The sequence below is a fragment of the Budorcas taxicolor genome, chromosome 19, assembly GCF_023091745.1.
Source record: "Budorcas taxicolor isolate Tak-1 chromosome 19, Takin1.1, whole genome shotgun sequence".
Lineage (NCBI taxonomy): Eukaryota > Metazoa > Chordata > Mammalia > Artiodactyla > Bovidae > Budorcas > Budorcas taxicolor.
The window spans coordinates 28,930,675-28,944,398 of record NC_068928.1 but is presented as its reverse complement, the minus strand read 5'-3'; the positions used below and the strand labels follow the sequence as shown (position 1 = coordinate 28,944,398).

At 47.6% G+C, this 13,724-nt stretch overlaps 1 protein-coding gene across 5 annotated transcripts in view; it reads left to right on the top strand.

The window, feature by feature from the left end:
• GAS7 (growth arrest specific 7) overlaps positions 1 to 13,724 on the top strand; it is a 202,483-nt gene that overhangs the window by 114,740 nt on the left and 74,019 nt on the right. For all 5 annotated transcript variants that reach the window (XM_052657551.1, XM_052657552.1, XM_052657555.1 and 2 more), the window contains exon 2: positions 5,510 to 5,630. In XM_052657551.1, coding sequence (XP_052513511.1) covers positions 5,510 to 5,630 — 121 coding nt within the window. The remainder of the gene's footprint in view (positions 1 to 5,509; positions 5,631 to 13,724) is intronic.

Below are 13,724 nucleotides of genomic sequence, written 5' to 3'. Positions count from 1 at the left end.
TGATCGTTTCTCTCCATCACTCCCTCTCAGGAAAGCTGCAGACCCTCTTTTCTGAGTTCACTGAGTATGAGACTCAAGGATAACATGTTAAAAGGCAGCTTCCCAGGCTCAAGGTTGATTTGATGTCAGGACCCCAGCATCCCAGGTGATGGATGGGGTGTCTTAGGGACCACACTTTGAGAAACACTGCTGTAGGAGGGATTTGTTTTTAATCTCTGGGTGACTTCCCTCTGTTCACCTGCTCTTCTGCCCCGCTCCCCCTCCCACCCCAAGGGGGAATCAGTAGCCATTACTAAGAGGAAAATTTTCTTCGGTTGTGTTGTTCTAAGTAAGGAGACAAGGAAGTCAGCCCACAGACTGGGAACGTGACTGCTTGCACGTGGGTGGTGATATTTCTGCTCGTCTCCTGGGGAGGCATATGTTCGTTTGGAGACCGTGAGACAGGCAAGAGGATCAGGCTGGGGTGCCATCCTCCTTGGGTGGGATCTGGGATGTCAGGTGGTCCAGGTGGAGATTCGGAGCTGATCACAGACAGCTGGGGAGAGATGGGCTGAGGGTAGCCAGGATTTGAGTAACTGGATGGAAATCTCTCGAAAAAAGCTAATATTTTAAAGTTTGGTTTCACCAGTTAATTAGCTGTGCAGCTTTGGGTGAGATATTAAACTCTCTGAGTCTCTGATTCCTCTTTTTAAAATGGGGGAAGAAAATGGCATCTCTGCAGCAGGCTTGTGGTAATGGTTAAGGATGAGTGTGTGAGGCACCTGGCCCAGTCCTTGGTGCACGGTAAACATTTGGTAAGCAGTGGAAGTCCTTATAGGTGATTGCTAATGGGGTCCGAGCTCAGATGTTTCTTGAGGACCTTCTAGACTGGGCTTCTGAAGTCGTGTGGAACCTCTGCATGTTCCATAGGAAATAGGGTGAGTGAGTAGGTGGGCACATGTCTCCATTTGAAGCGGGTGGAGGGGGGCAGAAGAGCCAGAATTTGCTTTAGATTCTCAGAGGATGGGCTGTCATATACAATTCAGCAGGTTCTGTACTGAACAAGGGGGCCCAGGCTGGGAGGAGGTGAGGTCAAGGGAGGCCAAACCCAGCCTTGCACTCGGGGCCAGCCCATCTGGAGAAGAGACAATATTTCCTGATTCCCACAAAGCTGTGCTGTGCATGAGGTTAAGAATTTCTGAGTTGGAGGAAACTGGTTTCATCTCCCCTGATTCCCACTTCTTCCGATCATCTTCATTGTGGGTGTGGCCCCCAACCTCACCCTTCACCCCTGCTTCTAGTTCCTATTCCCATGGGAAAGAGCTGCTGAAATGGAAGGGGAGAAGCCACAGGACTAGGGAAGGGAAGGGAAGGATTTAAGTTGGAAGGAAACTAATTAGAAGTATAGGTTTGGCAGAGACCTTAATTACTGGGTAGTTCCTCATGCTGAATTCTCTTGATTGCTCTGGGGCAGCTTTCCCAAGAGGCCTGGCCCTCCGCAACCACAAGCAGTAAGATAATGGTGGTTTGGGCCACTTAGATGAGGGCCTGCAGGTGGCAAGGCCAACTCTGTGTGTGTGTGTTAAAATACACCTGTACCTGTGTGTGTGCGTTCAACTTTTTGCAACCCTATGGACCATAGCCCACCAGGCTCCTCTGTCCATGGCATTCTCCAGGCAAGAATACTGGGATGGGTCGCCATGCCCTCCTCCAGGGCATCTTCCCGACCGAGGGATCAAACCTGTGTCTCTTGCATTGGCGGGCGGGTTCTTTACCACTGGCACCACCTGAATAAAGCACAGGGAGCTCAGCTGGGTGCTCTGTGATGACTTAGAGGGGTAGGCTTGGGATGGAGGGAGGTCCCAGAGGGAGGAGATGTATGTACACACACAGCTGATTCACTTCAGTGTAGAGCAGAAACTAACACGACGCTGTAATGCAAGTATACTCCAGTTAAAAAAAAAATACCCCTAACATAAAATTTATCATCAGTGACACATATACATTCTCGGTTTTGTGCAACCATCACCACTGTCTCTTCCAGAACATTCTCATCATGCCCAGAAACGAGTCCCTGTACCTGTGTTCCCCTCCCCACAACCCCTGGCAACCAGTCATCTGCTTTCTGTCTCTAAGGATTTTTCTATTCTGGATGTTTCATTTACACAGGATCGTACAGTATGTGGCCTTTGGTGGTTAGCTTATTTCACATGGCCTCGTGTCAAGGCTCGTCTGTGCTGTCACGTGTATCAATATTCCTTTGGATGACCGAGTCTTCCTTTTTATGGATACACATGGGCTTCCCTCGTGGCTCAGATGGTAAAGAATCTGCCTGCAGTGCAGGAGACCCAGGTTCAATCCCTGGGTCAGTAAGATCCCCTAGAGAAGGGAATGGCAGCCCACTCCAATATTCTTGCCGGGAGAACCCCATGAACAGAGGGGTATTTGTTGGTCGGTTCATCAGTTGACAGATACTTGGGTTGTTTCTACCCGTCATCGATTGTAGTGCTGCTGCTGTGAACATGTATGCAAGTCTGTGTTTGAGCACTGTTTTCAGTTCTCTTGATATACCCAGTTGTCCGCACATCTTTGATTCCTGACTTACTTTAAATCAGCCAACAGGAGGGACTTCTCTCTGGAAGAAGGGAGACAACAAGGGGACTGTGGCTGCCTTGTGGGTGGGAGGTGGAAGCAGAACACAGCCAGATGGTGTGCAGAGCGGGGCCCCGTGGCCGTGTTACAGGGGAGGTAGAGACCGTCTTTGCCATTTTGGCCCAGGTGCCCCCCCTCCCCTCTTTCAACACCCCTACCTTCTGGGCTCAGCATCTGGGAGACCTCCCCAGGTACCTTCTGGAGGGCCCTGCATCTCCTGGATAGGGGCGACCTCAGAGCAGTCATGGCCCCTCCTTGGTCATCTGTGTCTTCAGATGGAAACTCGGGCTTCTTACGACCGTACAGAGTTAGGGGAGTTCACTAGTCCTTCTAAAGAGAACAGCACCACGCAGCTGTGGAGACAGGATAAGCATCACTGATGCTGTTTCACAGGTGGGACCCAGAGGCATGGAAGGTTCAGTTCACTCACCCCCAGCACAGGAGAGGTCGTCTCACCAGAGTGTGAGAGTCAGCATCTTAACCCGCCAGCCTCCCCTGCAGGTCTGTGTTTGCCTTTTAAGTTGAGCAGTCCTAGAAATAGAAACCTCAGGGAAGTGACGGTGAATGGTGACATTCCATCTGCGGTCACGGTGGGGCAGAGGCCAGGTACGTGCCCCTGAACTTCACATCATAGGAGGCAGAGGCTCTGTGAAGCTTGGTCTTGCTCAGCCTCGAATGGCTCCCCTTTCCTCTGGGAACCCCCATTTATTGAACACAGCTGGTGACAGGTACTGTCCTTGGTGGCTAGTGTGTTACTAATTTCCATGGCGTCTTCCACAATCCGGCTAATATCATCACCCTCCATTTCACAGATGTGGCAACAGACAGCTGGTTGAGTCATTTCCCCAGTTCACGTGGCTGCTAAGAGGATGAGTCAGGATGGTGAGCCAGAGGCCAGAGGACTGGTTTTCACTGTGCTTCTGGGTCCGTCTCTCCTCTGCAATGTATTTCTGACGACATCCATCTCTGATACCTCTTAAAAATCTCTCATTGTTTTACCAGGTTATTTAGACAAGCTTCAATCTGGCCTTTCCTTCATGGATTCTATAAGTTACCTGGGGTCAAGCAGAAGCAACCTGGTTCTAGAAGGTTTCTCTCTTGGGACTTACCTTGTGGTCCGGTTTTCAAGACTCCGTGCTTTCAATGCAGCGGGGCTTTGTTCAATCGCTGGTCAGGAAACTAAGATCCCACGTGCTCTAGGGTGTGGCCCCCCCCAACAAAAGAACGTTTCTCTCCTCAACCAACCCTCTGACCTTCCTCCTCTTGTTTCACTCCCACCTCCACTCAGCCAAAATGTCCACAAAACACAACACTCGTCATAGGGTTTGCACGTGTTTTGACCACTTTCCAACCTGGGAGGGGCTGAAGCAGTGCCTGGACACCCAGGTAAACATGCACAGCTGTGTGCTTGGGCTCAGTGGACATTTTCTGCTGAGGAGGAGGCCTCCTGGCTGCTGTCCAGCCCTGGGTAGTTCTTCTAGAAGCCAGTCTTCCACACAGAGTCAGAGGTGCTGTGAGTTAACAGGTGTGGGAGTCGGAAGCCATTAGGGCATAGGGGAAGGCTTTTAATTAAACTGTGAACATTTGTAATGAAACATACACCACCACTCCATGGAGGGACACAGGGAGGCTGTGTTTACCCCAAGTCCCAGGAGCAACTGCGATTGATCCCATCCCGCTGAGGGTGTGCAGGGCACCGCAGGAAGCAGAAGCATGAGGCTTTGCAGCTTCAGAGAAGCTGAGAGCAGTCTGGTAAATGAGTGTCTCTGCTGCTCAATTTCAGTCTCTCATTTTCCCAAACAGTGGTCATCAGTGACCAGAACCTGCCTCTTTGGGTATGGCCAGAGGATTCTGAGGGCACTTAAAAGCTGATGAGTTTTAATATTTCTGAACAGGATCCCGCTTTGCTGAGAAATTCACCACACCTCTCGTGTGGCTGGAATTCTGATTGTAGTCAACTTGTTTCACAAGGAATAGCAATTGTCTGAGAGGCTAGCTTGAACCCTTTTTTCTTATTTTTCAATGTTCTTTATTTAGGTCACAACTTTTTTGTTGTGTGTGTGTATTAACAAAAATTTAGATGCGAGAGATAAGCAAAAAGAAAAGAATAAAAAATTCCTCATAATCCCACCACTACAAATCACCTATGTTTATCCTTTGTGTCTTTATCTTGTTTTTCTGTTGTGTACTTTTTCTCTGAGCTTATTTATTTATTTATTTTTTTTTTTAAGAAAAGTACTGTCATGCTTAGAAGAATTAAACCGCACATCAGTGCATACTATGGAAAGGAAGAAGCCTGTTTCACCTCAGCTTCCCAGTTCTCTTTGCCATTTAGACATTTGACTAGAAAAAACCAGCTAGATCTTCGCTGATTCTATGCCTTATTATGGAAGGTTTTAACATCTCAGTGTGCGGAAACATGTGTTAATGACTTCTGGTCAGTTCCCACAGCAGTCCCTGGGCCTTGTCCGCTGCTGTGTTTGGTGGTCCCGGAGAGTTGCAGATTCCAGTGACACCCCACCCCCCACCCCCTCAGGCAGGTGCAGCATCCCTGTGAGTGGTTTCCTAGGGGCCCAGGAGAGAAACCCCAGCCATGTTCATTGAGCAGCGTCTCTACCCGCCATCCTCTGGGGGGAGCTGTCCCTTCTGTGGTGGTTCTGAAAATCTAAGGGCTCCTCACCCCTTGTGCTCAACCAACCCCCATAATCACACCTATAGCCTGTTACCTCGCCCAGGGAGGCCTGTAGGCCACCACATCACCCCCACCCCAACCAGCGTCGAGCCATTCTAGGGAGACTTCATCTGCCTCTCACTTCCCGGTTGAGAGACAGTTGCAAAAATGCCACATGTGTGTGACCTTTTCTTTCCTCCTCCACAGAAGCCTGGAATGGTCCCCCCTCCGCCGGGAGAGGAAAGCCAGACTGTTGTCCTTCCACCGGGCTGGCAAAGCTACTTGTCCCCTCAGGGCCGGCGCTACTATGTCAACACGGCCACCAATGGTGAGTCCTGCTCCGGGCAGCATCCTATAGCAGCCCCCAGGGTCCTGTCCATCTGGAGGGGCACCTCTCTCCTCCACTTCCTGGGCTTTAGACCTTTCCTTCGAACTCTTCCTCAGAGGCTGCCAGGAGATTTTTCCTTCCCCCAGGACTGGGTGGTAGGAGGTCGAAACAGGGTGGGGAAGGCTGTCCTTCAAGGTTGGGGGTCATCCTTGGAACCCAGCATCTTTGTGGAACCCAACCTCATGGTCTGGGACCGTATTTTCCAAACTGGGATCTTGTAATGGTCTGTGGTCCACAGCTGGTTTAAATCAAATTAAACAGGTTAAGCCACTGCATGATTTCTGGGAGCTTGGAATGTGCTGATTGATACCCAGACGGGTTACAAGAGTGGGGTTTTCCTGCGATTTCATCACAACATGGCTCTCTTCCCTGAAGTATCTCACTTGCTAGTGTTTCTTAGGATGTTCTTTGGGAAAGGCTGGGGCTACTTATGGGTTTATTCTAACCAGTAAGAGAGGTCCACGTGCATTTCTGAGTTGAGTCAAGATCACTTCTCTTTGTCCCAATAATTGTGGGCATCCAGAGCCTTCAGAATGACTCCAGGATCCCAGCTCATTGCTGTAGAGTGACCTGCAAGAAGGGTCATAGAAGGAGGAGCTATATAACAAGGTGGGCAAACTGATGTATAGGTTGCCATCTTGGAGCAGGCAGAGCAAAGCCAGCCATCAGCTCTGTCTCTTAACCCCAGGGCAGTTGCTACAAAAAAAACAGAGGATGGAAACCCAGAAAATTAGATTTGGTGGGAATCAGTGCCAAGGCAGAACGTGAAATCTTACCTGAATCCACCTGTTGACACCTCACTTCCCTCATCTGTGCCTGCCTGACTACGGCCACCTCCTCCCACCTAATGGGACCATGGATATGGTTTATGTTTATGAACCCGCAGTCAGGACCTGGTGAGAGAAGAGCCAGCTGCTGTTTCAAGGGAGCAACAGAGAAAGCGGCTGAAAACTGCCACTTGGAGTGGTTGGTTTGTTTACATCTCCTGGCAACATGGCCTTCCACTCAAGAGGGTGTTCTAGTTGAAGATTTAACCAGGGTTTCTAGAAAAAGGGAAGTGGAACTCCTTCTGACCATTCTAATCAGAAAGAATCTTCCTCAAAATAAACATGTGAGCCGCTTTGTACTGTTATCAGATTATCAGACTTTGAAGTTTCGGAGGAGAGTGTGTTTATGAGCAGTTCCCCATCTTTAAAATACAGAAATTGAACCATATGACCCTGAGATCATCAAGAATTTGGCTCCATCCTTGTCCTGAATTAGCTCCTGTTGCAAAGGAGCAGAGGGGTAAAAGTGGCTTGCTAAAAATCTCAATTCATTTTTAAAAAACAACCGTGTAACAAACAATCCACTGCTGATATATGCTCTCCTTCATGCAACTAGCCCTCTCTTTATTAGGGGGATAGCTAGGTCCTATTTTACCAGGCAGGGCAGACAGCTTTTTTCTGAAGCCCAGATGTCATACCACTGGGTCCTGGAAGATAGTGATCACAAGAGATTCTAGACCAGGGGTCAAACTCTTTTTCTCTGATAGTCCAGGTGGTAGGTATTTTAGGCTCTGAGGCCCGTGGGGTCAATGTCACAGCTACTCAACTCTACCACGGTCATGGGAAAGCAGCCGTAGATGATGGTAAACCCACAGAGGCAGCTGTGTGCGGATAAAACTTTACTTAGACCCTGAAACGTGAATTTTCAATAGCTTGCACGTCATGAAATTGGCTTCTTTTTTCAACCATTTAAAAATATAAAAACTGATCTTAGCCAAGGAGTTCCCAAGCTGTATGATGACATAACGTATATTGGCCCACAGGCCATACTGGCTGGTGACACCTCTCTGGGCTCTCTGTCATTCCCAGTAGGACCTGCCCTGCTCACCCCTCCCCACTCTTTCCTAAATGCCTGCAATAATCCAATAATTACATTTATTATGTACATATTACATGTCAAAATGTGTTAAATTAGCCATAAGTAATTTTATTTAACCTACTCAACAATTCAGGAAAACAGGGGCTTTCAGTAGGGACAATTTGGTTCCCCAGAGAGCAAGTCTGGAAAGAATTTTGATTGTTCCAACTGGGGTATATCCTGGCATCCAGTGAGTAGAGGCCAGGGATGCTGAAAAACCTCCTGCCATGTACATGCCAGTTTTATTCATTCATTGTTTAATTCATTTTTCATTTGTGTGGTTGATTGAATCGTTCATGCAACAAGCATGTACTGGGCTTCACATATGTTCCAAGCAGAATGTTGGATGCTGGGATATAAGAATAAAAAACAGCCTTGACTCTCAAAATGTTAATCTTCTTATAGTAGTAACAGATTTTATTTAATTTATTTTTATTTTTTGGCTGTGCAACTTGCAGGATCTCAATTTCCCGACTAGGGGCTTGAACCTGGGCCCTGGCAGTGAAAGCCCCGAGTCCCCTGGACTGCCAGGGAATTCCCAGAAGCAGATTTTAAATGAATCGATATTTGATTACAACTGTGAGCAGGGTTGTGAAGGAGAGGAGTCCATGGTGTTTTGAGAGCACGTCCCAAAGAGACCCTGGGAAGTCAGGGGAGGCTTCCTGGAGGAGGAGATACCCTTCAGCTGAGATAGGAAGCATGATGACAACATTAGCCATGTTTGAAGGGATCGTGCAGACCCTCAGGGTCATGTTAAAAGTTGTGCTCTTTAGTTTTAAGGGACTGGGAAGACCAGATGTCTTTCTAATTCTCTCTGGGACCTCAGCCCTGTTTTGTCCGGCTGCTGGACTGCTTGGTAAAGTTTTGAATCTGACCTCGTTTTCTGCAGGAAGGTACTGAAAGCAGCCTCTCGGTCTTCTCACACCAACGTTTATCTGATCCCCTGACTCCTGGAGGCATTTGTGTCTCCTCACGGCCAAACCGGCTGCACCCACATTTCTGCCCCAGCTCTTGGATCTCTGCCGGCATGCTACTCAGGCCAGAGCCAGGCACCACTGCCACAGAAGCAGAGCCCCTGAGCTCAGCCGCCACGAGCCATTTCCCTCTTCTTCTTCCTGTCTGTCTTCCTTTGCTTCAAGCTCTCCTAGTTCCTGTAATCCCTAATCACTTCTTTCCCAGGGGGTGCTGGGGTACAATAGACATGCTGTCCCTGTTTTTACACCACATATAAATGTAAGGAGTTTAAAGCCCAATTTACATTTGTATTGCCTTGCTCTGGCTAATCTGCTTATTTTCAAATCCATTTAGGATTTTTCTGCCTGGGAATTGTCACAGGGCTGGCTGCTGTGCTATGCTGAGCTATGGGGATACAAAATCAGAGCAGCCAGCTTTGCCTTCAAAGATGGAAGGTCTGATGAAGGCAGAGAAACCCGGAAACCAATAAATGTTGACAAAGCATTTTTGAGGCACTGGGGAAGACCTTGGCCTTCATTACTGGCTGGAAATACCCTTCAAAATCCAAATACCCCTTCAAAATCCAAAATACAAAATCAGAGAAGCCGTCTTTGCCTTCAAAGATGGAAGGTCTGTTGAAGACAGAGAAACTCGGAAACCAATAAATGTTGCAGGTGTTAGCGTGAAAATCTGGGGCCTCATTGAAGGGGGCCACCAGCTTTATCTGGGCATCAGACCAGTCTTTGAAAGGACGACAGTACTTGACTTAGGTGTTCCTAGCTGTGATGTCAGCCGGGGGAAGGCTGGTGTGTTGGAGCAGAGAGAGAGGGACTTGAGAGTCTGATTCACTAAAGACCTCCTCTGGGTGAGGAGGAGTTGGGACTTTGCCCTGTGGGCATGGCAAGCGATGGAAGGATTCCGAGCGCTGGCTTGACATCTCGGAATGTTGTGGAATGCTTGCTTGTGCTGCAGAGTGAGGGGTCAGAGTATAGCGAGCAGAGACCTGGCAGACTCAATGAGAAGTAATGAGGTCAGCTCTACGGCAGCAGCTGTGGCTGGAGAAGAGGAAGTGGGATATGCCAGGCGGGACGTGGCAGGTCCAGGAAGGTAGAACTCACAGGTTCATTTTCTGCCTTATATGCTGGAGCCGTGTGGTGAGAACAGGGGATTCAAGAGAGGAATGGCCTTGGAAGAAAGATCTTGAAGCCCTGTTGAGTGTGCAGTTCCCGGGGAACATTCAGGGAGAGATGGCCAGCACATGTTGGATGGATGGGTCATGACTCAGGGGTCATCTGGGCTAAAGATGCGACTCTGGGGAGTCGTGGGTGCACAGTATGGCGGGCAGAGAGCAGGATGGATTTCACCCCTAATTGCCCCTTGGCCTGACCTTGTTTTTCTGGAACCAACCTGCACAAGCATGGGTGAAGCCCAGAATTTGCATTTCATCAGCAAAGAACTGACATCAGGAGTTCCCTCCCAGGACAAGCCTTCAGGAGAAAGAGAGCCCTGAAGAACCATGCTGAAGGGAGGGACAGAGTGGGCTTGGAAAGAATTGTTAGAGATGGGAGGCATCCTTGAAAAGGCAATGTCATGAAAGGCAAAGGAGAAAAGATTGTCAAGACAGACTGAAAGATAGATCAGATTTATGGTGGAGGGATATTTTAAATCCCTAGAGAAAGCACAAACTATTTAATAAATGGTGTTGGGACAGATGGCTAACTTTTGATGGGTAAGTTAATGCTCTTGTTTTCATATAAACAAACTCAGCTTAAACTTGGGTTTCCCTGCTGGCTCATTTGGTAAAGAATCTGCCTGCAATGCAGGAAACCCAGGTTGATTGATACCTGGGTTGGAAAGATCCCCTAGAGGAAGGCATGGCAGCCCATTCCAGTGTTCTTACCTGGGAAGTCCCATGGACAGAGGAGCCTGGCAGGCTACAGTCCATGGGGTTGCAAGAGTCGAACACAACTTAGTGACTAAACCACCAGCAAACCCAGCAAGACCATCAGAGCGTGAGACTTAGGGAAGCCCCCATCTCCCCTCATCTTCTCAGTTTATGGCTCCCAAGAGCATTTTGTCAAGCTGGGTGGTCCTGTGCTCAGGCCCAGGAACCCTGGGGATTCTGGTATCAGGAAGCTGTTCGTGCTATGCTGTTCTGGAAGGTGCTCCATTCCACCTCGAGTTGACTCAGTTGCCAAAAATGAGGGTTGTGTTTAATTTCTGGATTTTGACTTGTTAATAACTAGCCTGTTCAAGAATCTAAACTAGTGTGAAGGGAGACCTCTTATTTGCATGACAGATAGTTGCATTTCAAGAAATATAGCACAAAGTTGTTTTGTTCCGTGTATAATTGGAAGGCCAGATATGCATGTTTAATCACTTCACAGTGATACAGTCATAGGTATTCAGGTCTTCTTTTTGCAGAGATGCTGACTTTTTAGATATTGTGTGGGATACGTTTTACCATTTGGATTTTGAAGGGGTATTTCCAGCCAGTAACGAAGGCCAAGGGCTTCCCCAGTGCCTCAGCAGTAAAGAGTCTGAGAGCAGTGCAGGAGACGCAGGTTCAGTCCCTGAGTCGGGAAGATCCCTTGGAGGAAGGCGTGATAACCCACCCTAGTATCCTTGCCAGGAAAATCCCATGGACAGAGAAACCTGGTGGGCTGTGGTCCAAGGGGTCACAAAGAGTTGGACACAACTGAAATGACTTAGCACACATGCACATAATGAAGGCCGAGATTAGTTTTGGTTAGTGAATGTCAGTATTTGACTTCTTATTTCTGTATACTCTAAATCTGATAGTTACACTCCTCTGTTGTCCTTCATTTCTAAGAAAAAGATCTGTTGGGCGGGTGGCACCTTAGCCCTGTTTCTCTAGAAAGCAGAGCCTGAGGCAAGGATTAAGTATTAACACCTTATTTAGGAGGTTTAAGCCCAAAGGTGAGGATGGGTGAGAAGGCGAAGGGAGGCAAAAGAAGATGCCCTGTGATGCTGCCTTCCCTCATAGCTCAGATGGTTAAGAGTCTGTGTGCAATGCAGGAGACCTGGGTTCAAGCCCTGGGTTGGGAAGATCCCCTGGAGAAGGGAACAGCTATCCGCTCCAGAGTTCTTGCCCAGAGAACTCCATGGACAGACCATGGGATCACACAGAGTCAGACACGACTGAGCAGCTAAGCTAACACTTTTCACTTTCAAGGCCAAAGTGGTGAGGATGGGTGAGAAAGGGAAGAGAGGCAGAAGAAGATGCCCCATGTGATGCTGGCTAGCTTTAACATTGAACTGACAGTGAACTGGTCGCTTAGCAGGTATGTTCATGTCTCTGGAAGGTTTGCAGAGAGGAGCCCTGCCTTTGAGTAGTCCACAGGAGAGCAAAGGGTTTTATCTGTGCACCTTCTTCTTAGCTTCTGTTCCCCGTGGGCCATCCTTCTCCACTTGGGAGAGCTATTTCCGCGCCTTCCCCCAACTTTGGGGTTGTATCATCTGTCCCCCAGCAGCCTCTCAGAAAGCTTCATTCCACCCTCATGGAGTGGTGCTTCTGCTAAGCCCACGGCGGATAGTCAGGTCTAACCACAGTAAGAGAAGGCAGTTATTGGAAATATGAGGAAGAGCTCCATGTCAGTCCCAACCTGGAGGCTCCTGCAGCATTACCCATCTCTCCACTGTCAGACCTGGATGACTTGATTGTTTAGTCTTTCTGTGACCAATGACTTTTACTCCACAGTCATCCTAGGGGGATCCTTCCAAATCATTGGACACAGTGGCTGGCAACCTGTAGCCCTTGTACAGCTTGTACTGGGCTTATACAGGCAATCCACAGGGCTTGTACAGCTTGCAGCTTTTTTTTGTTAAAGTTTTACTGGAACACAGTTGTGCTCTCTTACTGTCTTATTGCCTAAGGCTGTTTGTTATTACCTGAAGATGGCAGAGTTGAGTATGGTCCATATAGCTCACAAAACCAAAAATATTTACTCTCCGGCCTTTGAAAGAAAATGTTTGAGATTCCCCAGCCTAACAAATAGAGCCCATTCTTTTTACACATGAGGAAGCGGGTCCCCCATGGGGTAAAGGGACTTGGTCATAGTTACCTGGCCAACCTGTGCCTACATCTTCTCTCTTATAGTCTTTTCCTTTTTGCCTCAATATCCAAGAGAATGAACATGGGCAGTGGTGACTTAATTTGCGAAAAGGACAACTGAGTTCATGAATTAGTAGAAAAACAATCTGAAATAACTTTTATTTTTGAGAGAAATGCCACTGTCTTTTGAGAGCGTCAGCTGAAACCCAGGAGAGCTGGGAGTTGTTTTTAAGCTCTTTTGACAAAGAATTCATATGTATAAATGTTTTATTATGTTTGCAAGCCCAGCTTGGAGGATTAAACCAGGATTTGAGCTTTTGGATTCATTTGCCAAATAGTCGGCACTTTTCTTGATTTCTGGTTTTAATTTTTCTTTAAATGAGTAGATTCCCACTTCACTTTATTACATCAGGAGCTAATGTGAGTTTCCGGATCAGTTTTCCAGTAGAACACTTTTTAAAAGCATTCTTTGAGCTTTTTCTTGTTACAAATAATTGGGTACTTTTCTAACTCCCCAGAGAGAGCAACTCTGATAATTCCCAGTTAATAAAAGTTGCCCAAAGAAACTTCTGCACCCAAAAACATTAGGCTGTTTTCATCTGTCCATCTGTGTTGAACAAATGTGAGATTAAAAAGATGCTTTTATTTGGCACATTCAGTTGATTGAATTAGTTGTGTGTGTGTTTTCATGTTTTTTATTTTGTCTGTATAATTTTTCTCTAACAGACCCTCTCTTAATGGAAGAGTTGTTATTGTTCAGTCGCTCAGTCGTGTCTGACTCTGTGACCCCACAGGCTGCAGCACGCCTGGCTTCCCTGTCCTCCACCATCTCCTGGAGTTTGCTCAAGTTCATGTCCATTGAGTTGGTGATACTATCTAACCATCTCATTCTCTGCCTCCCTCTTCTCCTGCCTTCAGTCTTTCCCAGTGTCAGGGTCTTTTCCGATAAGTCAGCTCTTCACATCAGGTGGCCAAAGTATTGGAGCTTCAGCATCAGTCCTTCCAGTGAATATGCAGACTTGATTTCCTTTAGGATTGACTGGTTTGATAAAGGCTGTTGATCAAGACTGTAAATCTTACTATTAATCTATTTCTGTGGG